The following is a 24,834-nucleotide window of genomic DNA, read 5'->3' as shown; positions in this document are numbered from 1 at the left end:
CTTTGACTCATGATGATGAAGAGTCCTTTGCAGTCAGTGTATCCTGGTGGTGCTGTGAACTCCAGGCTTGCAGGAGGAAGAACGGGGAGGTATGCAGTATAAGGATACGCTGCATACATCACCGTAAGCTCTGCTAATGGTGATGGGTTTGGCAGCTCTACCCCTGCCTTGGGCTGGGGGAAGGAGGAGGAGAGCGGAGGTGCAAGGTTTGGTGGAGAGCTTGAGATGCTATTCAGGAGACCTCCTGATGAGGTCTTGTCACGCACCTTGACCCCCATCCAACAGAGCATTTCACCTCATGTTTAATTTATAGCGTGTGAATATTCCCATGAGAAGTTTCTCACGACTGTTTTAAATGGAGTTGCTCCCACAAGCTCAGAGTGTTGGGTCAGAGCTGGGGTTACCTTGATTTAGCTCTGACCTTTCTGTGGATGGCTACGTCCCATGGAGTACAGTGCAGAGGAAGCCAGGAGCTTCAGGAAGAGCCTTGAGGATGTAGGAGCACTTACTAGATCTGCACCTTTTCTCATAGGGGAGTTCAAACTTGGGTTACTGAAAACAGTGCTCAGATTCTTGTGGAATTTGTAACAAATGTATTAAATGTTTTGTTTCAGTTTTTTTAAAACCAAAACACTTTCTTTCAAATGCTCTTCTTTTAAAATGTCCTACTTATAAAATTATGGTGTTTTGAAATATTCATGGAGGCTTCTTTACTCTTGCTCATGTTGTGATGGGATATTGATTTGGTCAAAAGGGATATTTTTTTCTCTCCTGCTTGTTGTGTTTCAGTGAAATAATAAAAGCAGATTGATATGGCTTTACAGCTTCATAGTATGAACTGTCACTTCATGATATCTTAACTGTTTTGCCTGTTCCAGAGTGATTTCTCATTAATAAATTCATTAGGCTGCGCCACGTGGTAAGTCTTTTGCCTTCAAGTGGTATGAGTTTGAGGTGCCTAAGGAATAACAGGCAGTAGGCTCAAAGACTTGCAGCCCAGAAGAGTCAAGTCTTTCATAGTCTCGTGTGAGCCATGAATGTTCTTCTGGTAGATCCTTGGATAGTAAAATGGCAGGAGGAGATGTGGCTGGCAAGTTGAGAAGCACTCAATGTTTTATCCTGCGGGTGGGGGATTTTTGTTTTTCAGGTTGCCTTCTTTCCCCTTTTGAAACTGAAACAGAGCAATTGAAACTGCTTCAGCTGATCTTGCACCAGACTAGAGCTAGAAAAACCATCTCACTTAGGTGGTGTGACTAAAGTCATGAGTTGGTGGCTTCAGCCTCAGACCTTGTGCTATTGTGATAGCACTGCCCTGCTTTCAGCTGTGCCATCTGATGCTGCCTCACAGCACTGTGTACTAGGTGGCTGCATCAGATGGGATGCTCTGCTGTGTGGGCAGGTGCATTGGCTTAGGTCAGCATTGAATGCTATCAGCTTTGGCATTTCTATGCTTCCTTCTAGCCACGGTCCCAGCGTCATGGTGAAACTGCTAAATGCCTATTGGATGAGCGTGATGAGGACATCTGAATGAAAAGTCGGATCCAGTCTCCCATTAGAGATTCATGAGTGAAAGGACAGCAGTAATTCACCACCTAGAGTTCAGGGCAGAGGTTTAGTTCACTTCTGGTTTTGTTCCAACTTGATTGCTCACCCGTAGTAAGCAGTCTATCTGAGAACAAGAGTGTATGCAAATTCCCTCAGCCATTATTCTGTATTAAAAAAATAGGAAAAAAGGCTGTGGTGTGACTTTAGACTTAATCATCATTTATCCTACCCTGAAGGCATGGAAGTTAATGATGATATAGATCTGTGTGGTTTTGTGTTCCCCTTGACTGAGCATTAGAAATAATTAGGGCTTGTGGGATGGATGCACGGCTGGTGGAGATGAGCAAAACACATTTTTGAATCAATGTATGTGGCTCTTCCAAGTTCTCTGGCAAAGATACAGGTGCTAAGTGTGTACTTATTGGCTCTGAGGTTTCTTGCTTGTTGAGACACATCTAGCTGATGCTGAAGGGAAAGGAAGTGGGAATAAATGAGTTCTGGTCCTTTGGAAGTTTTTAAGGTGCTGGGGTAAGCAGAGTTGCTAGCAATTTCTGGAGAGCCTTCTTCAGGGAGATGAGCTCCCCTGCATCCCAAGTGCTGCTGAGCATGGGTCTGTGCTATGCCCAGGACTCCCAGGCTGTACAGGAGCTGGCGTTGACCCTCCTGAAGGATGTGAGCCTTAAGCACGTCGTTGCAGATTTTCCTGAATTACCACCTCCTGTCATCAGAACGTTTGGTAATTAGACAGTAGTGGCCAAATACCTGCTGCTGGTTGTCACAGGTTTGATGAGGAGGAACTGCTTCTGCTGCTCCTGAGGAGATCTGTAGTCTTTTTTTTTTTTTTTTTTTTTTTTTTTTTTTTTTTTAATCCTGTTGTGGGTCAAACCAGAGGAACTTTTGGCTATTTTTATTCAGGTGCAGAAAAGCTTCGCATGATGAGTGGTGAAAGCATCTCATTAGGATGGCATCAACTCTTCGGAGGAAAAACTGTTTTAGCAGAGAATTTACACACCGTAGCTATGTACTTTACCTGCCATTTGCCCACTGTTTTTCTCCTAGCCTGGCCAATCTGCTTAAAAGCCGTTTCAGCGATCTGCAGTTTCTTAACAAAAGCCATTTCAGCAAAAATAACATTGCTGCCGGGGTTGGGAAGGAGGGGAGGCTGACACCGTCACCTTGAGCGGGTGCTCCTGCAGTCAACACTTTGCGGGATCCTCCCTGGGATGTGGCCGCAGGGCCCCAGCCAGCTCTGGGGCAGGACCAGGGTGCGTTTGGATGCTGGCAGTGGTGCAAGTACATGATGCGTTTCCTGGAAACGGCTGGGTGGGGGCTGACGGGGAAAATGCAGAAGCCTTGTGTCTAGTTGGAATGGTGTAATTTCTGTTTATGTAGGAATTTCTGGGATTCTCAAAGCAAAACATTTCCGTCTTTGCAGGCAATTTAGCGCGACTACTAGCTGAATACATTCCTCAGCAAATCGATACAGTGCAGTATTTTAGAAGATATACTGTGAAGGCAGTTCTGTGCAGAAGCCCGTGGGGCATGCTGTGACTGAGAAGCCCCCTCATGCAGGGAGCTTTTCAAGTCTCCATCCAGAGCAGCCTACAACTTAACGTCACTGGTGGCTTTTGTTCTCTTGGCATGAATTTCAGGTTACTGCACTGTGCCTGTCAAAAGGTGCATCTCATCCCTTCCTATTTATTTTGCTCTGTTTAGAATCCTATTGAAAAAAGAGAGGAAATGTCTTTTTTCTAACTGGAGATTTAGTATTCAGCTCTGTTGGCTGATTCACCGATAGAAAAATTCCCACTGACTTGAGTTAGAGTTGAATGGATTATATTATCTTTTCATATGCAGAAAATTATTTTGAAATTGGAGTTAATAACAGCAATTTAAAAATTGTCATTGTTGGATAATACAATATTTATTTTTATCGTGTTCTTTTTATGATCTGATGTCTGAATAAAAGCACTTTCCTTGCTTTTTGCTTAATTAGCATGTCATGAAGAACTTTGTGGCATCAAACATGCCATCTAATTACATTCATTAGTAGCATCTTTGGGATAAGTTTTAATTAAGTTGTACAGTGTAGATCAATACTTGTATTGCATCCATTGCATCTTATGACAGGAATATACTCTTATGCACAGTTTAATTACAGTGATTGTAATAGGAGGAATTTGGGTAACCTGCCATTTTGTTGGCAGGTTTCTCCTCCTTTTTGAAATGGTTTGCAGCTATAATATAGGACATGTTTGTTACGTGTCCTATTTTGAGGAATATTTTAAGATCACCTTTGTGATCTCAGTGAGAAAATGCAGTAGGATTAGGAGCACTTGGGTGCTGAATCTTTGACTTCAGCCGAAGCAGGGATAGAAGATAACCTGCAGACATGTCAGGAGGGCAAAAGCTGGCCGTTACTGGGTGGCATCTGTAAGGGTGGATGAAAACAATACATTTATTTTACTTAAGCTGTGGCGTGGAAAGCCAACTAATTTTGCTTCCTTATGATGAACGTATTTCAGTAAAATCGCTCAATTTTGTTTCTGGTGAATGTCATAGCATTCTGAGCACCCAAGCATGGTTTCTGTTCTAGAAACAATACCCAGATGAGGCAGAAAATCTCTGTGTTCTGTGATAGCGTGCTGGATTAATGATTGCATACACTGCAGATATCCACGTATCTTCTTTAAGCGTCTGGCGCCAGGGCTGAGGACAAATTTCCTTACCTGTTGTGTTTTGGCTGTCTTTGTGTACAATGAGCTGCAGTCATCAGCTTTCAGTGTATTACAATGATTACGAGAAAAATTTATCACAATATCACTTCTATTTTAGTATAATGTATATCTAGTTTTGTTATTTGTGCCTCTGTGTACATAACATGGTTTGCTATTAAGTTCTTGTGCTTCTATACGTTTAGGTCATTAACTCTTTAGGGAAAAATAGACACTCTGAAGTGGAAAGCCAATTACAGGAACTTGATGAGTCTATTTCTTGTCACAGTGAGCAGGTACTCTCTAAATACTGTATTTATGATGTCTGAGGTAATCGGTTGGCAATGTTCTGATTTTGTTGATGGTGCATTGCAGTAGGGTGACCAGTGCTGATGTAGAGGTCTGTATGCCTTGGGTTTACACTGGTATTTGTCTGTGCAGAGATGGAAAATGTACCTTAGATGAATACCAGATTTGAGAATTGATATTCCCATTTTTTCTGCTTGTATGTATATGCTATTTCTTTTTCTCTACCAATTTTTATGTACTTAACTAAATGGGCTTGTTTCCAAAGGACTGAGCATGTATCCTCCTTCTCTTGTTTCCAACTTGCTCTTGGGATAGCTCATGTTCAGTTTGAAAGTCTTGAAGTTTGACTTGCTGTGGGATTTCTAAGCAATGCATACATTGGAGACCATGAATTGAAGACTTGAGGAAATTGGTTCCTTATTAGGCTGAACATGGGTGCAAAAATGAGGCTGTGCTATGCAAATATACTGTGGAAAGCAAGAATTACAGTTTGAAGGATTTTTGTGCTTTGCAAAGTAGACTCCTTTTAGACTGAGTTTCTCTGTAACAGCTATTGATTCAGAGGGAAGTTCTTAATTTGGGAGACTGGAAGTCCTGAGAACAGGAGATGACACTGGAAAGCTCAGCACCAGAAGCTACTGTATTTTTCCTCAGCTGATTTAACTCTGTGTGGATATATTTTTTTTTAATTATTTCATGCTTCCGTACTCAATATTTCAGGAAATTTGAGGGGAAATATTATAAGATTGAGGATAATTTTTATTGCACTTTAATGTTAATTGTTTGTCTATTGCTTCTGACTTAACAGAACCACTGTATTTTTGGGTGAAGGGGGAGAAGACAATCCCTTGGGTGTGTTAAGTGAAGTTGTCGAGTCTTGGAACAACATGCAAGGGAGAAAAAAAAAATAGATTCCTATTAACTGTAATACTGCCATACTTACATATAAAGTACTTCAAAACTTGAATCCGTGATAACTAGGGTACTCTGCATGTTGTTTCTTGTTTTGTGTTTGTCTAAAAGGCTTGATTATGCTGAAGACTACCACCATAGAAGGAATACGTGTGTATCTTCTGTATGTCTTATACAGAGTTTATGTAGTTACCTGCCTCCCAAAAAGACCAGTCTTAAAGAACTTCATGCAAGAGTCTGGATCTTGCAGAAATTTAGAACGTGTGCAACTTCCAGTTGCAGATCTCAAAGGGTATGATCTCATTGTTAGAGGAGTTACTGCATTGTTACTTTGTCTTACAAAAACCCAGCTTCCTTTGTTAATTATAAACAGCCTATTTACCATAGCCACCCAAATCATGAAATATTTACTGAAATTTATAAGACATTCACCTTACCAGTTTTTTTCTTTCTTTCAGTGAATTTACTGGACTCGCGCACAGTAATGGGGGATCTAGGATGGATAGCCTACCCAAAAAATGGGGTAAGTCTCTGTTATTGTTTGCTTTTTCACTCACAAATTACACTAATTGTTTCCATTCGGAAAATAGACTACTGGGTTTAAAAACTCCCTGGAGTCATTTGTCTGCAATGGAAGGAAAAATATATAAAACAACGTGCTGGGACTGGAAAAATGGAACTGTGTAACTGGGGGATTGATTTATTTATGCAGTAGATCCAGCCACAGATATTTTAATTAAAAAAAAAAAAAAAGAAAGAAAAAAGTGAGTTTATCCCCTCGCTTGTCTCCTCACCAACAGACCCATGAGATTATATAAATTTAAGCCATGAATTCTGGTTCTTTACTTGAGCATGTGGGGTAAATGTACAACAGTTTTCCACAAATTTTCTTTTGAAACACAGGGTTTGGAACATTACTGTTAGCTTTAAATGAAGAGGGCTGCACAGGCTCCAGATAAAATTTTGGCAGCTGATAACTCTGGAACAGGAGGTGAGTTTTAAGCATCTTGCAGGGTCTACGTTCCTTCCATTAACTGTTCTGAGGGCTGAAGGAACCTGGCTTCCTAATTTGATACCAGAGATACTTACAGAGTCCAGGTACTTTAATACTCATCAATGTGTTCACTTGGCCTGACAGACTTGTATGACCAAAATTCACAGGAATTGTTCTGGCTGGAGCACCCTTGATGCTGTACTGTAATAGAGAACTTTGATAGTCTTGCACGCTGTTGAGTATTCCTGTCAATTGCTGTCATACAGAAGCAATGTCTGGTGTATCCTCAGATAGAAATGCTGTGTAGCTGTGTTCTCAGGAATGTGGTATACCAGGGTTTTAGGTACCAGGTGAAATGGGCTGCAGAATTGTCTTGCACTCCAGTTCGACTCCCATAAAACACGGTGGCAATGTTTGTACAGTATAGCCAACCCTGTGCATAAATACTATAGACTGAATTACAGTCTGGCTTCCCGTATTTTGTGCAGATAAAAGGTGGTAGTAGTGGCAGCCTCACTAAGGCAAGTTGGGTGCTTGCAGACCCTGGTTATGGCAGAAATGTAAAAGCACGAGGGGAGCTTAGTTCATCCTGAAGCCAGTTCAACATCATGTTGTTGTCCAAGTCGATTGCAATATATTTTTTTCTCTTGATTTTAAAGATGAGAATTGAACTTGTTCTCCTTGCATATGTGGGCATCAGAATAACTAGTTCCAGATGTGCAGGCACAGTCTTATGTTGGTGCTATGTCAAACTACAAAGATTCTGTTGTTTACTCCTTAATGTCCACTTTTTCCCTTTTGCACATCTGTCAGTATTCTTCCTAGGCTATGAGCAGTGGCTGCATAATCTCATGTCCTTCCAGAAATGTCAGCAGAGAAATAAGTAAGCCTGAAGCATTCAGGGTATATCCAGATCTGTATATGTAGATGAGTAAATGAAAAGCTAAATATTCGATGTATAAGACTCAGTTGCTTTTTTATTATTTAGAGAATTTTTTTTATATTTAAAAGCCGAGGTTTTGACCAGCACCCGTAGTGCACTCATGAATGCCAAGTTAATGGTTACTGACTCAACTGGGAGGCTTTTTTTCTTGATTTAACTAACTCAGATAATAAATGAATCAGACAGTCGGTTTTTGAATTTCCAGAAATCTCTTGTTAATCTTCTTTGTTTTCATGGGACCATAAAAATCCATGAGCTTAGCCCAGTTGTCTCCTTTGGCCTAATATATTTGCAATGTTTTATAAATAGTGGGGAAAAAAAAAAAGCTTTCCAGACCTAATTCTTTAACCCCTTTATCTGCTCTCAGTCAGCTGTTCTGCAGTCATACTCACATAGGCTCGATTTAGAAATAAATATATGTAAGGTCTACCGTGTGTAAATATTTTAAGTCTTACTTCACTATTTGAATTTGCAAAGAGGTAGGTAGTTTGGAAATAATGCAGGCAAGTTTGTTTGAGGTATTCTTATCCTAATTTTTCTCAGAACATCAAAAATATTTGAAATATCTGCAAAGCTTCCAAACAAGGGAAGGAGCAGAAATCTGATAGTATGTAACTCTATGTGTTGTGTATATTTAAGTCTAGTAACTTAAACTGTTTGGTAACAATTGCAGTGATGATGCAGTTCCAACTATGGATATGTTGCCTTTTGAAGCAACTTTCAATTTTGTTTTGATAATTCTCCACTTGATCTTCATTATGAATCTTAAGGAAATTAGTGTTTTTCTTAGAACCACATCTGCTAGAAGTAGAAGATTACTGACAGCAGAATTCCTCATGCAAAGAAAGTAAGCAATTTAGACTTCGTAGCTTTGTAGGAGTGCCCGGGAGAAGTTGTAAGTGCATCACAAGGGTTGAAGGGGAGAAGTTTTGAGAACTTCTGTGTTTATTCTTGGAGGGAAAAAAAAAAAGAAAAAGACAACAAAAGATTATGGTGATGTAAGAGGTTCAGTCATATGAAAAGAACATGCTTCTGGCACATCCTTTATGGTAAGTGTCATATTCTAGATTTGTTTCAGATGCATACTATGGTGGATTTTGTGTACTGAAGCTGTAAGTCTTTCCACACTCCAGAAAGATCAAGCTGTACTCATTTAGCCTGCTGCTCGCCTCATTTTTTGCTGAACACAATGGAAAAATGCACTCTACCTTGGAAGATGAAGGGAGCAATGGGGGAAGGAAACTGATTGGCCAATCTGGAGACAAATTAGGCTTAGAACTACTTCTGTTTCATAGCTGTAATTCCAAATAGAGCACCTCATCTGCTTTAGTCCCTGTGTGATCAGGGACTGCAAAAAGCAGCAAAATACTGCTGCAAAATAACATGCACCGGGTAATCTTCGGAATAACAGGCTTTAGGGGAGAGAAGTGCTTCAGGGCTGTCTCTGCAGAGCTTTCCTAGCTAGGTGCTTATTTGGTATGGGTTTTGGCAGTGTCTGAAATTCTTTCATGCTTTCATTTTGGGTTTCATGCGTTTCATTTTGCCTGTGATTATGGAAGGCAAGAAAAAACTATATACACACACATGAGTGTATTTGTGTAGTGGAAATGCTAAGTCATGGCTTGAAACAGTGATTGGGCACCTGATGGGAAGGTGGGAACCTGGAGCTCAGGTGCATGCAATGTACCTGAGTGACCAGAAGGGGTGGTGCTAGAATCCACCCCTTCCCAGACCTCATTTAAGGTTTGGCAATGGAAGCAAGGCTATCTTGTTGGAGATCCCTGTGTATCTGATGCCTTCTGAAGGTAAGCACCTTATTTTCTTTATTTCTGTACTCCTTGGCTGTTGAATTTGAGCAACCCTCTCACTTCCTGCAGCCTAGGACCCTGTTACTCTGCTGTTGTTGCTGTGCTTTCCATTGCATTACAATTTGTATATTTATGTATGTGAAGCATTGAGAAACCAGCAAAAATGAAATGTGATGTGGCCAAATGTACATGTTGTAAGGAACCAGATGTTGTACAGGAGGAGATGCTTTATTCTGCTGCTCTGCCCTAAATTAATGAATCCTGGTAGCATGGCCTTCTTGGTACCCCAGGAGGGCTTCCCTGGCAGCATGGTGTTTGGCAACTTGCAGCAGTCACATGTGGCTCTTAAGCCTGTTCTGTTTGTTGAAGCATGAGCAAAGCCTCATGGGGTTTGCGTGGTGATGGAGCTCAGAAAGGGGGCCTTCTCACTGCCAGTGGTGCATGATCAGCATGGAAATGCTATTCTTTTTGTAGCTCATGAGTTGAGAATGTATCGTGTATCATAGGTCAGAGGGTTGATTTCCACTTTGTTCTGCAGTGTAAGTTTTCTTTAATCAGAAGAATGTTGTTGGAATTACTAGAGGTGATATCAGAAATATCACAAATGTTTGGCTCCCTCTTTATTAAAATACATGCTTCTGTAGCAAGCATCCACAGCCTCTTTTACCTCCAGACTAACTTGGAGAATTACCAAAACTGGGCATATCAGGGATTTGTGTGCATTACAGGGGGCTGTGATGCTGGCCTAGTCTGACCTTCAGAAACTGCCTGTATTTGACTGTGCTAAGTATACTTTTTTTGTTAAATGGAGACTCCCAGAAGAAGGATCAACAGGAAGTACTGTGAGAAACAGCTGGCTCAGATCAGACAGTGTCTGTAGACTATTGCTGCCTTTCCTCCTTTGACTTAGCAGAAGGCTCTGCAGGATGCATTTTGGCTCCCCACGAAGCCATATCTGGGGTAGAGGCTACAAAGAGCTCCAGGTAAATCTGTGCTGTTCGGCCTTGGTCTGACTATGTAAAAACACAACCACTTTTAACAGTAAGCATGTAATTGCAAAAGTTACTAATTAAAATCAGTGCTTTTTAGATTTATTCTTGATTTATTCACCAGTTATGTCTGATATGTTTCAGTGGCTATGATAGTGCTGATTTGCTTCAGATCATCTTTCCCTTCAGGATTTATTTTTAAAAGTTATTTTTTTTTCTTGCCAAATTGGAGCACACCTGCTTTACTTATGCGCCTTCCACCTCCCATTGATTTCCTTGAACTTCCTGTAGCTCAGAACAGGAAGGCTCTCTGCTCCTTGGAGTATTGGCTATGTGCTGTGGCTCATTGCACAGCTCCATGTTCTGGGCTTTTTTAGGCTCAGACAGGAAAATAAACATGCAGGAATCTTATCCTGTGGAGATGTTAGAGGATGCTGGGATCGCTCGTAATTCTTTATTCATTGCAGAAAATGAGAGCGATAGCTGACTTACTCCAAGAGGAAAAGCAGTTGCCCTGTTTTTGGTGGACAGTAAGGCCAAATACTGAAAGCAGGGGGAGTAAATTCAGCCACGCTGATTCTGCGAGTTGCTTGTCACTTATGTAGGATTTCAGTAGGCTTTATTTTATTATTATATTTATTTTGGAGGGGGTGGTGAGCAGCATTTCCGGCTGATTCTTTTGAGGACAGGTACCCTAGGGTGCGTCTTTGAAGTTAAAAATAGCAGCAGTTTAGATTACTCAGCGTGCTTTGTGAATACATTCATGTTTTTCTCTGTCGATCTCAGTTCAGATAGAGATTTTATATGGGAATCCTAGATTGGAAGCAGCGTTTGCCCTTGGGGTTAGAAATAAAATAAAGGGGAGGGATGGGGGAATGAGAGGAGGAGGAGGATTCTTGGCACCATTGAGCTGTGTCATGTAGCTATGATTACAACTGGCATTTTCAGGGCAGTACTTTTTGGCAGCTTGTGTTTTCTCTTGCAAATGCTGCTCGGCTGTGACCAGTACAGAAGAGGAAGCAGAGGGATACGTACTACAACACATTTCTTACTGCAGCAGGGAGCGTGCTGGAGATTGAAGTAATACCTGAGCAGGTGAAAAAATATATGAATGATTCCTGAAAAACCTGGTGTTTGGCTGTTTATTTGGAAATACATCTGCTCACATAGATGTTAGAAAGAAACATAGTCTACATCTGCAAATTATTTGAAGCAAGCTCAAGTAATCCAAACCAAAGCTGTACTGGTCATTTTTCATTATATACAAGATAGACAATTTTTACGTAACGAATTTCTGGGATGATGTTGAGAGATAAAATACATGTGAGGGCATTGTTTTCCCCTAAGATTCCTTACGGTAATATGAAATATTTTTATATTTATATATATTATATATATATATATATATATATATATATATAATCTATCTATCTATCTATCTATCTATCTATCTATCTTAGCTTCTGTCCTCTTTGAAAGTCCCCCTTGTTTCTTATGTTTTTATATAGTCATCTCATATCCCATAGTAATGTTTTCTTCCTCTTTTAGTATATCAGTGTGATAGATGCATGTTTGCATTTTATAGCATAATTGTAACAAAAGAACTTGAGCTTTGAGTCAGAAAAGACAGAATAATGCAGAACCTTTGTGGTAATCAAACTAAATTACGTTTGAGGTCATGTTTCAAACACTGAAAGCTCCCGAAGTTGTTAAAGGGGAAAAGGGACTCTGAGAGCTGAGTTCAGCCAGCTGACTGCTGATGGAATCTGTAGGTTTGTCTGTTGTGTAAGTAGCACTGCCAGTGCTTCTAGAGCTGTATTTGTTTCACAGAGCTTGAACATGCCAATCAAAATCTAAAAGATTTGGTAGGAGAAATAAGACGTTCACATTGTTTGGAGAGGCTGACAGAGGTGGGTGGAGCAGTGAGTGTTGGACTGGCTCGTAACAGTCTTGAGGGATGCAGAGAAGGGAATATGCCATTGCTCAGGTTTGCAATGGGAAGGACAAGAAAAGCAGGATTTATTTCAGCTAAGCTGATTCAGTTGAAATTTGATGGAAAGTGCTTTGTCCTGCTCCAGCTTTGAGGCAGATAAGGCATTTCCTTCCCGGGAGGTCTCTGATAGCAGATCAGGCTGCTGTCTGTTGCTGTGGATGAGCAGTATTCATCCCTTCTGGAGGAACAGACAGATGATCTGTTTTGACCTCTTCCAGCTCTACGTACAAATGGCAGTGGATTGAAAGCATGTGTCCGGAGTGAGATCTGTCTTTCTGATGTTTTTTCCTCCTTGCCCTGCTTATAAAGCGCCTTTACTCATCCAACACCCTGTATTTAAGACGAGCTTTTCTAATGTCTGCAACATGTTGCCAATGGTATGTAACTTCTTCTAGATCAGAGCACCTCATGCTGTAGAATAGCTTTCATTGAACCTCTTTGCTGTTCTATGCATGTCCTTTCCCTTGTCTCCTTTCCTATCTGAAGTTAAATCTCCACTTGTGCATGCTCTTAATTTTTTGTTTTAGACTCTTATCTACCTGCTGTTCAGTTTATATGCTGTTGGCATGAATCAAGCCTTTACTAGATAGCAGCATCTGGCAAGACATAGGCCTTATTAAAAGAGATCAAAAATGCCTGGCATACCCTGAAATACTGTAAAAATAAATTAATGCTAGCAGATTAAGAATAAAACAAATCTTTATCTCTGTTAGAGCTGTATTACTAGAATTATGCACTACACTCTTTGTCTTGAAAATCCACCACAGAAGAATCGAAGGTTGATCCTTCAGTATATCTTTTTGTAAATACAGTTGTCAGCATTAGGTTCCTCCACACAGGCTCGTTGGGCAAACAATAATCTCCTTTCATGCTAAAAAGTCTTTTTTTTTCCTCCAGTGTCTAAGAATTACGTTTGGGGATAAAAGAGCTTTGAAGAGCTTTATCTTCTAAAACCATTGTTTTCTCTGCTACTTTTGTGCTGGTTCCAGAAATATTGGTATCCAACAGTTAGGAACCGTACAATTAAAATGTATAAACATAGTGCTGTCATGAAGAGTCTGAAATTTTGCAGAATAAAATAATTATCGTTATAGTACATGTGTGCTGCAGCCCTGGGTTTATAAAATACGCATTAGGATTTTATAGTTTATGTTGATGGATTTGTACTACGTTACTTATGCTACTTACTACTTCATATCCTAATATATTTATATATAAATCACTGGAGTACTTACAGTATAATCACATAATCTGTTTATATGACTGAAAATGCGTTGGCCTTGGTCTTGCCCCCCTTTGACGGCATATATTTTTATTCGGATTAATAGCTTTTGGGGGTAAATAAATTCAAGGCTGCAGTCTTGTGTTTGTTTTTGCTCTTTTTATAATGAGGACAATTGGTTGTCTTTTCATGGTACTCATTCAGGAAAGCCAGATTAGAAAGAATGAAAGAAAATGAGTGCTAACTTCAAAGGGAAAAAAACAAACATGGTAAGTTTTAATCTAGAAGGTGAATATTTTAAAATGTAGAATGCCTGAAAAAAGTGTATAAAAACAGAAGCTGCTATTTTGTTTGTGGTTGCTTTATGTATTGGACAGCAAAATTTGACAGTAAAAAGTTAGGAGGTCATTTTGAAGATCTATTAGCTACCTTACTAGATAATAAGGAAAGCTTTTTGACTGACTTCTGATCAGTGCAAACTCCTGTTATGTGGCTATATGAGAAATAGTTCAGCATCTATTGTCTAAGGATGTTCAAGGAGACCTCAATTTATTTTCAAGCTATTTAATGGAAATGATCAGAACTCTCAGAAGTGGAAAATGGTAGCTGTCCTGAGCCCTGCTTTTGCTAGTCCACGTGGCAGAAACAGGGTGTCTTTTCAGTTACTGAAGCATGTACACACACATACAAAATAGGAGGGTGGGGACTGGGTTTCTAGGCAGCCAAAGAAAATGCTTGTATTTTAGTTAGAATCTTTTTACCTCGAAATATTTTGGTTTCCTACGGTCTAATTTATCTTAGATGTTTTGATAGCGGGGAAAGAAGCATGCTATGGTCTATTATTTAGTGTGATTCACTAAAGCGGTCAGTATTCATGAGATCTGTCAGTTTTAATGTTGACCGTACTGTGGCAAAACAGATGTGAGATTAAGTACCAGGGTACGCATGGATGTAAGTACATACTTCCAGGGATTGTGTCCTAGCTCTTTTCCAAAGCAAAGTGGTAGATTTCTAACCACCTTTTAGACTCTTCTCAACACAAACGATGAAATGCTGTTAAAGGGAATGTGGGTGACACCCAGCTATCAGTCATCTCTATTCTACCCCTGTGATGTTGTGCATTGCCTCACTGACATGATCGATTGCTTGCATCCCGCAGACTGAACAGTAAGTATAAAAGAATTGCAGAACATGATCGGATTCTGGAGTTCATTTCACTGCTGCGTCACCTGCCTTGACAGGGGGTTTGGAGAAAAAAGAGGCCTTGTTATCCTATGAGGCACTGTGAATGTTTAGGAGAGAGAACAGTTATTTTTCCCATGCATAAGGGGAAACTAATGTTACTGATTTTTATTTTATCACTGAAATCGCATCAGTGATGTAGTGAAGATTTAGACTTGGGAGTGATACTTGCATAATATCGGGCTCCACTGTTGCTTGTTCAGATCTACCTCTGGATGCTGTGCAGGAATTGTAAGGAACAATCTATGAGCAAGTTCCCAGATAGCTGCAGGCAGGATCAGGCCCTGGGGTTGGTCAGAAGCTGGCCCTGTGCAAGAGTCATGGCAGGTGCTTCCCATTGTTTCAGTGCCCCAGCGGAGGGCCCACTGAGCAGGAATACCTCTGGGGCAGCATTGGTGAGAAGCAGAGACTACTCATGCTTTTTTTCTGACTAAGCTGAAAATGGCTCAGTGCAGCTCTGGATTCACCTTCTGATGCTTTTCAAGAAGTGAAGTGATAATACATACCTGGTTCTTGCCAAAACTCTCTGATGAGTGTTTGACTTGCACTTTCTTGCTTATTTATCTTCTGTGTTCATTATTCCAGCAAATGCCAGGTCACTGCTTTGATTATATTGAGTTCTGATTTAATAAAATGACTTGTAGAGAAAATCAAATTGTTTTTTGTATTATGAGAAGAGATGTTTAATTTGTAAGAGAAACTATCCATTTTTAAAGCTAGTTTCTCTTCAGGAGAGTGCATCTTATTGACTTTTGGGGTAAATGAACTACCTCTGTGTCGAAACACATCAAATAGTGTCCTGTAGATTTGTTACTGTGCTGAAGTAAGATGAACCAGAAGCTTGTGAAGTTGTGCACTTCCTGAGGATAATTACCCTCCTTGGGATGCTCTTTCACAGCATCAAAGGTAGAACTCTTGGCTTTGAAGCAGGAGAAGGACTGAACCCTTGTGCTGCACAAGTTCTCATTTTACTTCAGCAAAAATTTTTGGGGGTCAGTGACCTGTCCCTCATCTTCCCAGATCTTCCGGTAATACTATTTACCTGTAGTATTGACAGCCCCATAACACTGTGCAGAAGATCCAGTTGGTAGAAGGTAATGCGGTATTTCTTAATATGGTTTGAGACACTGGTGTACACTGTTTATCTGTTTGCAGTCCTGTTCCAGTGGTGAGGAATAGCTGCAGGCTTGGCTGCTCTCCTGCCTTGCCTTTGGCTGTGAGCTAATGAAAAATACATGAGTGAGCACCTCATAATGGAAGAGCAGGCAATAACAGGACTTTGTTGTAACTTAAATATCTGTTTATTGAAAGTGATCTTATTGAGTTGGTTAATTTTAGGTGTTTGGATTTCTCCAATACATGACAAGGATGAACTCTTCTTAGGGAATGATCCTGCTAAAATGGTGAAGTCCCAGCATCCCAAATGTACCCATGTGGAGTAAGGAAACTGCCTGTTACTGGAAAGGAGAAGTTGGTCTCACTGCCTTCTACCTTCAGAAGACGTAGCACCTCTTTGGTACTGGGGCTTTGTTGCTTTTTTTTGTTAGCTTTGTGAGTTACCCTTGCACGTTCAGTCTGCAAAGTCCTGGTACACTGTGATTGTCCTGGCTTCTTGCTGGAGCCTTGGAGGTGTTCCCAAAGTTAACCACTGGAATTTTAGAGAGCCATCAAAATAATATGGCTGTGTATGACATCCATTTGGCATTGCTTGCTTCTTGTTCAATCAACAGAATGGACAGCAAAAATACGGCCCTTGGTTTTTGTTTCTGCTCAGAAACCTTGCGGTGTCCAGTTTTGTTTTGTTAGCTTTATTTTCCTCCAGAAGTAGAAAGATGCATGTTTCAGTGTGCTTTGCCTTGGTTTCAAACCTCCCAGCTGTTTATGATCGGACAGCTGTTGGAACTCTATGCAAGACATAATTTTAAGTGCTGTTAGGTGTTGTGGGGCATGCACTGACTTCCAGTTGATTGCAATGCAAATGTATAGTAAGCCTGTAAATCATAGCGAGTGTTGTGATTAAAAATCATTACAATAACATAAGATTATTTAGTTTATTGCAAATCCTTCTAGACTATGCAATTAAAATCATAACCACAAGTATAATCCTGTGAGATAGTCACTTCATTACAGTCTCCTTCTGGTTTACTGTTTGTGTTGTTTTGATGCCAGATTGAATAACCGAATGTTCCTCTGTACTTAACTTTAGCAGCAGCCTATCTTGTTCTCTTTCGTATCCTGCTAATTGTGAAGGGTTTTTTTTTTTTAACATGGTGATTTCAGTTCTAGTGGAAAAAACAACCTGAAATGATGAAAGTTTTAGAAAAGAATTGCTGGATTTTGTGTCTATCACAATAGATGTTTCATCAGATGATGAGAAAATAAATGACTTGCAGCCATTGATATCTGGCGATAGGTGCTCAGGTGGGTGGCTGGGAGCAGGTCAGTGGCTATAGTCATTTTGCTGCGGAATTACAGCATGACTGATTTGAGCTGCTGAACACAAGTGGAACAAATAGGTCACTCGGAAACAGATTTCAGACCAGATCAAGCCTTCTCATGCAGTTTCAGATATTAATCTCCTTTCTGGTGTGATGCCTTCTATTTTTTCTCCCAGCGTGTTACACATCCTGTTTCCTGTGCAGAGAAAGTGTAAATGGGATGATAGGAGTAGCTTGTGCCAGTTGAGCAAAGCACAACGACTCTGAGTGTTGGAGTGATTCTGATAAATGCCCAGATTGAGATAATCAAAGCCCACCAGGGGATTTGGTTGTTTCCCTACTTATTAATTTTAATGATAATTGAATATCAGTGTGCATTACACAGGCCATACAGCTCAGCTTCAAGCTTCCCAAGGCCTGTATATTCAATTTTAAAATGTTACTTATTCAGAGGCTGGTATACTTAATGTAGAGGGGTGGTCTTTGTGCAGCCAGGCTGTATGGATAGGCGGGAGCTACCCTGTCCCTTGGAGTCGCAGTAATTCAGTCTGGCAGAGCCTGTTTCTCAGAACTGTGCAAGTGTATTGAACTGGCAAATGTCTTTAGCCTCGAGGGGATTTGGTTATGATGCTGCTTGTATAATGTTTGTAAAAGGCATCTGCTGTGAAGGGGTTGGAGAGAAGGCAGGGAATCCTGAGCAGCCCTTGCTTAGTGTTTGCAGTTGTTCTGTTGCCTACGCAAGCCCTCTGGGCTTCCCTCATGTCTGCTCCTTCTGAGCTCTCCACCTTGTGGGCCCAGCTGTTCATCTGCTAGCCTGGGACATCTTTCCTCACAGCTCTGCAAGGACGGGGCTCTCTGACACACAGGATGTGAGTCCCTGTGCATCTCTGTAGGCATTACATAGTCTTAAGCAGAGACAAGAATCTCTGAGCTGAGCTTTTTGGGTGAGAGGCTTTTCCCTCATGAATTCTGTGGTGCAGTAGTACACTTAGTGTCCCTGTTGAGCAAGCACAGAGAGAACAACTGAAGGCCCAAGCTGGGTGTTTGTGCCATCTCCTCTCCTCTCCCGGGTTTTCTTCTTGAGGGGGGTCCTAGGTAGGTGGAGTCTAGAAGGTTTCTTGAAAAAAGAAAAAAGAAAAAAAAAAAAGCAAAAGAAAAAAAAAAAGCAAGCAAACAAAACACATGGTCTGCTTCCCACTTTATAATCTTTGTTTTGCCTGCTCAAAAATAAAGCAGTGAACAGAAAATAATGAAAACAAATCTTTTTCCGCAGACAACACTGTGACCAAAAAAACTATTGCTTGGCAAATTTCCGTTCTGTGCTCTGCACGCAGATTTAAATAGGAGAATTGCACTACTCTTCTCCTATCTTACAATGTAAATACATAAGTAATCAAAATGAAAATAGGAAAGAAAGTTAGGCAACTCCCTGCTGTTCAAATATGTTAATTGCAAACTATTGACATTCTAGTCATGCTGTTTCTTACTGACTTACAGTTTCCTTGCTTGTGAAGTAAAACAATCAATTAAACACTATCATAGTATTAGCTAGTTTTCATTTAGGAGTAAGAGATGTATGCATGAGTGAGCTGAAGATAATGGTGGCTTCCATTGGATTTAAGGCCACTGGGGCTACTACAGTTACGTAGGTTGATCTGTGGCAAGCAATGTGTGGAAACTTGTACAGGGTCCTTGCAACAGGTCTGCAACTTTTGCTTTGACCTACATCGTATCTTTTGGAGATCGATTTCTGCTTTGATTAAAGGCTTCTTGTGGGGAGTATGCCCTGTTCCTTTGTATCTTGTGCCAACAGCAAGTTGTTCTTGTTGCAAAACGAATATTTCTATCCCTGAGTTAGTAAAATTTCAGTTCTCAGTGCCTTCTGTTAATTTTATGAATGCCTACTTGTTATTTTTCTTCTCTTCCCCTTGCCCATTTCAGGCAATTAGGGGCCACAAGCAGATATTCTTTGCTAGTTTGTTTTACAGATTTCTTCAACTATAAAAGCAGGTTTTTGATCTCTAGAGCAGTTGTGGACTTTCTTTTCTGGGCCCTTTACAATCTATTGACATCCTTTTTGAAGTCTTGCCATTTGAAGTGAGGGCAGCTTTCCAATAGTGGCCTTCGTAAAGCATTGCATTATCTCCTTGTTTGCTCTGTAAGGCAAATGAATCAAGTGCTGAGGAAAATCACCCCTGAGCTGGGTGCCAAGTAGAAAGAAAGCAGCATTTCAGTAGTTGTTCAAATGGATGCTGTGACAGAGGAGCTGGAGTACGGTACCACATGTGTCTACGACCAGGAGCTGTGGGCCGGTGCTGTGCTGAAGCTTTTACTATCAGCTGGACTCTTGTTATTTTGGAAGAGGGGTGTAAGGGGGATTGTGCATTGATGCCTGTGTGAGTGTCTTGCTTGCACTGTTTCTGGTAGGGTGAAAGGTTCCTGTTACTGGTAAAAATGTAATCCTGCGGCCTCCTAAATTTCTAGGAAAGGTAAGATTCAGCCCAGCCTTAATGCACAGAAAGGCTTTGCCCTCAAAACCAAACCCTGTGCAGTTTCTTGGGGTGCCATGTTCCTGAACAAAACAACTTTTTGCAGCCCATGCCTACGCTTGGGTGTGAACATGTACGTGGCACTTCATGTAGAGGGACAGGTGATAGCTTTAAAGTGTGTGTGATAAGAAGGCAGTACGGGAGAAGACAGGGAGAAGCTGTAAAGATGGAACAGTAGGTTTTTTTTTTATTTTTTATTTTTCCCTTAGATTGAGTATTCTTTTAGCATAAAGTTTCTTTCACAGTTTAGTGCTTGAAATTTCTTTGTGCACCACAACTTATGGGCAAGGGTGCTTGTTATAAAAAGCTTTAGACATTGTACAGGATGGGGGCAACTTCTCAACATCTGAGTGCCATTTCTTTAGTGTTATAACTTTCTGTGGCTGCATGTTTCAGTAAGAATAGTGTCAGTTAACCACGTAACCTGGAGAAGTGCTGTTTCCTATGCTAATTAGTTCCTCCCATTAGAATTGAACTTTTTTACTTTTAGAGCGCATTCATTCATCTCTTCCCTTTCAAATTTCAATGTGTTGTGTAACACATCCAGTTCTAGTCAGAGGAACAAGTCTGAAGCTGAAGAGACAAAGATTGTAAGGGGATTGATTTCATGGTTTAACTGCTAAATAATAATGAAACTGGGTTTGTAATTTTATGTTTATGTGAAGTGGTCAATCTGTTCGTTCAGTAGTGACAGCAAGCTGTATAATAGGAATAAATAATAATCTTGTTTGCGTGCTGAGTAGTGCCTTTCCTCCAGGGCACTCCTGAGTTTCTGGTGAAACAAACTGTTTTAAATAATCTTCAGGCTACAGATGAGGATTATCTTGCCCGGCAGTAAAATGCTGTTGCTGTGGTTCAGCTGTGTTACATCTGCACAGATCACAAATCTGAGAGTTGCTTGCATTCAGCAATGTGCTTGCTGTCCAGATGTCTCTTGCATGTATCCAAGGGAGCCCTTGCTTGCAGTTTTGAGTGGCTCTTGGTGAGTCCAAGAGAAGAAGCACTGAAATACGGCTTATCAGATCCCCCTTTGAAGGTTTCAAGTAAGGATTCAGCTCCTGTGGCAAGTTCTCCATGTGGTTGTCTATTCTTGGCACATAAAATGACTAAGCTCTCCCTTACCTTATTCAGAAGTTTTTAACTTCTTGCAAAACTGCTTTCCCTGATTTTGCAATATTACAGCTGTTTGCTGAAACAGCACTTATGTTTGAACTGCAGACTTCTCAGCTACTATTTAGCAAGTTATTGTATTTGTGTTCCTGGCCACGGCATGGTGATACTCAATTGTTTTCAGTTTCAGAGGATGTCAGAGACCTGGGAAGAGCAGACAGAGTGGTGTCAGGTTGTGGGTCAGGAAAAATGACTGATGAAATATAGAACCTCTATGGAAATGTATCTCCTGTGAGATGGTTTGGGCATAGAACATCCATCATTTAACAACCCCTTGCCCCCTAAAAACAAACACAGAAACCACCACTACATCATTTCTTCTCAGCAACAGTGGTGATGTGGTGGCAAAGGCTGCCCAGTGAAGTGGTGGAGGTGTTCAAGAAGTGTGCAGATGTGGCACTGAGGGGCATGGTCAGTGGGCATGGTGGGGATAGGTTGGGAGTTGGACTGGATGACGTTTGAAGCCTTTTTCAACCTTAGTGATGCTATGAATGCTATGAATCTGTTTCTTCAGTTCCATATTAAAGGACACATCGAAGGCCAGATTACGTCTCAGGCTTGTACGTTAACATCCCAGTAATTCCAGTTCTGTATTTAAGAAGTAACAAGTCTGTTGCAGTGGAAATTAAATCCCATGGAAAAAAAGTAACTAAAAGTTACATTATGTTGTAAAATAAGCATGACAAGCAACGACATGTATAATTTATTACCTATAATGGGTAAGTACTTAACAGTCATAACAAACGCATTCTGTTCATTTATTTTTAGATCTTAGCATACTGATTCAGACCATAACTAAAAGTGAATATACAATCAATCTGAGGAATTTTATGCTGGTTTAATAACATAGAACCGCTGAGGGTCTTTTAATTAAATAACTATTCTTTGTTCAATCAGTATAGATTGCCTCACTATAGGGATTGTAGGGAGGAATGTGCAGAATCCACCCTGAACTGGTCATGTTTTACCTGCTTACTGTAATCTGTTGATAGTCTTTGCATATACGTGAGAACAGCACAAAAACCTGGAAAAATTGTATTCAGATACTGAAAACGCGATGCCTAATTTGCAGCTGATCAAAGAAAAATGTGTTAAGACCCAATTTGATGGTGTGGTGAACAAAGTTTAGCTGTCTGACAAATGGGAAAAGCGGATTTTCTACAGAGTTCAGCTTCCAGCAGCTTTCTTTGTTTTTGGTGACAGTTGTACAGTGCTCAGCACTTAGGAAATAGAGCTGAGCTGCCTTTCTAAGAAACAGCTCTTTGGAAAATCTGGCTTTCAGTTTTCCTGTGAGTAGCCTCATGTATTAAAGAGCAGGCAAATGGAGATGTTAGGAGGAGTTACAATAAATTGCATAGCGTATTTGCCTGCTGTGCAGGGCAATTCCCATAAGAGGATCTGCACAGACGGACCAGCCTTCCCATTTCTTCTGTCTGGGTGTGTTGGCAACACAAAATCTGCTTGGTGTCGAGGATGACTTCAGATGGCCCTGCCACCATGGCACGTCATTAATGCTGCTCACGGTGACCGGACTGAGAGGGCTTCAGTGTTTATTAGGGGAATATAATCATTTAAGCCTGAATAAGCTTTAAAGCTCTAATGTGGCTGTTTGGCCAACATAAATGAGATGTAAATTTGTGCTGAATAGCCACTGATGACAGAAAGATGATTAATGCAAAATTTGACATTGATTTATGGGTGCAGTTGTCAGGACCTGAGCCATGAATGTAACATTATCTCGATGAAAAGCTTTGGGTGGATGAGAGACCAGGGAACAGAGCTAAAATAGTGCATTTGCTGGAGCGCGTGATACGGTGTGAGGGCTGTCTGTAATGTACTCAAATTTGGTGTATGCCTGAGAGGTTGGGCTTTTCCTGCTTGCGTAATTGTATCACTTTGAAACTCTTCAGAAAAATGTTTTACTTGCATTTAATGTACTTCAGTTTTTCTTTTATTTGAAAATATTTTTTAAAAATTTAAAATCTCACTCCTAGGAAATTATAGGTAGCTATAAAGATGAATGACTTAGTAGTATTTTTGCAGAAAGTATTTGTTCCTTCTCTTCCCCTACTGTGTTGCATGCATTAAAAACAGGCCAAATGTCTTGCTATGCCAGTTGTAGGCAATGAGAAGCCCCTGGTCAGTTTTTGTTTTTCTAAATGTTAGGGCAAAATAGTAAGAGGAAAGGCTTCCTTTCTCATCTAATCCTTTTGAAAGTTGTTCCACAAGCCTCTTAGCGCTTCTCATCTGACAATACCATCCCGAAAGCTTTGAAAATCCAAGCATTTGGTGATAAATCTAAAATGTATGTCATAACTGTGCTGAGCCCTTCTGAAAATCTGCCTCTGTCAGTCTTCCGGTGTTCAACTGTGCTGCCGCTGCTCTTTGCTGCAGCTCTCGTTAAATTGTTCTGCAATGACTGTTACATTAAGCAGTGAAAAATGATTTAATGGTATTGTGTTTCTCCACTGCCGCTTTCATGCTCATCTCCATTGTCTTAGCGTCAGATGCTGGACAGCAGTGCGAAATGTGCATCTGATTCAGATGCATGAAGAATTTAAAACCTTAATTAAAAAAAAAAAAAAAATCAAAAAGGAAGGGGGAGTTGGTGAGGAGCACAGTGCTTTGTTCTGGGAACAGGTCAGAGCAGCTGCTGATTAGGCATGCTGGAGTGGGGCTGATGCTTCCTTTTATTTCAGCTGCTGTAACCTCCAGCTGGGTTCTCCTTCCATTTGGATTTCTGTCCTGACATCTTTCATTGATCATGCAAATGATCAAAGTCTGAGCAAAACTTCTGTCCCATTTTCATTTTTCTGTTACACGTTACAGTGCAGCACTGAAGACTAGGTGACTTTGTCCTGGTGTTACATTAAACAATTTCAGTTGTGCGGGTCTTGAAATAGATAATGTATTTAATCACAAACGTGTCCTGCAGAAAAATTTTTAACATTTTAATTGCTCTCCTTCCTTACAGACTTTCTGGATGGGATTTGCTTTAGCAAATTACCATGTATGTTTTGAGATATTATCTCAACTTTACAAATATCTGCATTGTTATTCATTTTGTAACCAGTGTGGAGCAACTGAAGAGTTTCCAAAACCTTTGCACTGTATTACAGTGAGGAGACTCCTCCAGTACACATGGTGGAAATAAAATTAAAAAAATAAAAATTAAAAAAAAAAAAAGGTGTGGCAGCAAACTGTGTGTGTTACAGATGCAAGGAAACATGGCAGAGTCATTCAGGTAGCAAGATCAAAGATTTAAACCATAAAGGATGGTGAGACCCTGGCACGGGGCTGCCCATTGAGGCTGTGGATGCCCCATCCCCAAAAGTGTTCAAGGCCAGGTTGGATGAGGCCCTGGACAGCTTAACCTGGTGGGTGGCAACTGGATGAGCTTTGAGTTCCCTTCCAACCCAAGCTGTTTTATGATATGAAGTTCTCCACACAACTTAGGTCACTTGAGCTCGGTCTTCGTGTTAAGCACTTTCTGTCAGGAGCACTTAGTTTCACAGTTTCAGCGTGAGTCTTTCCTATTTCTTGCATTTCCTTATTTCTCTGAACAGCCTGCGTGGAAACTCTTCTTTGTATTACTTTGGGAAGAAGGGGAACATTTCTTCTGTTTATGAAAAGTGATTCCCTAGCTTCTGTCTAGAAAACTGACTTGACTGTAGTAAGTGGGGAAACTTGCATATACTTTGGATAATACAGATATACAGAAGTTACCCAGACCGTTCAGCTTAGGGGCCAAAGAAGAGTGGTGCTGAGAGAGAGAAAACTGCAATCCTGTAGGTAAGGGTGAAAAATGTAGCTTAAAAGTTTTGGTATTGTTATTTATGCATTTTCTAAATTGACAAACTGAGGAAAATGTTCCAAACCACTAGAAAATACTCAGTTCCTTCTTTGGGAACTTTGCTTTTTAAATCAATTTATTAGGACAGACTTTTACTCAAGTAGGGAGATCAATCAGATTTTCTTTCTATCCTCTGTTCTCTGTCAACATTTT

The 24,834-nt window shown here is 40.5% G+C and overlaps 1 protein-coding gene across 12 annotated transcripts in view; it reads left to right on the top strand.

The window, feature by feature from the left end:
- Nucleotides 1-24,834, top strand: part of EPHA5 (EPH receptor A5) — a 199,509-nt gene that overhangs the window by 8,487 nt on the left and 166,188 nt on the right. For 11 of the 12 annotated variants that reach the window (XM_048942711.1, XM_048942710.1, XM_048942707.1 and 8 more), the window contains exon 2: nt 5,939-6,003. In XM_048942711.1, coding sequence (XP_048798668.1) covers nt 5,939-6,003 — 65 coding nt within the window. Of the gene's footprint in view, nt 1-5,938; nt 6,004-9,202; nt 9,223-24,834 lie in introns of those variants that run through there. The other variant, XM_048942708.1, reaches the window with a different exon arrangement.

The sequence above is a fragment of the Lagopus muta genome, chromosome 4, assembly GCF_023343835.1.
Source record: "Lagopus muta isolate bLagMut1 chromosome 4, bLagMut1 primary, whole genome shotgun sequence".
In the NCBI taxonomy this organism is placed as follows: domain Eukaryota; kingdom Metazoa; phylum Chordata; class Aves; order Galliformes; family Phasianidae; genus Lagopus; species Lagopus muta.
The sequence above is the reverse complement of the archived record's forward strand: the minus strand, read 5'-3'. Positions and strand labels throughout refer to the sequence as shown.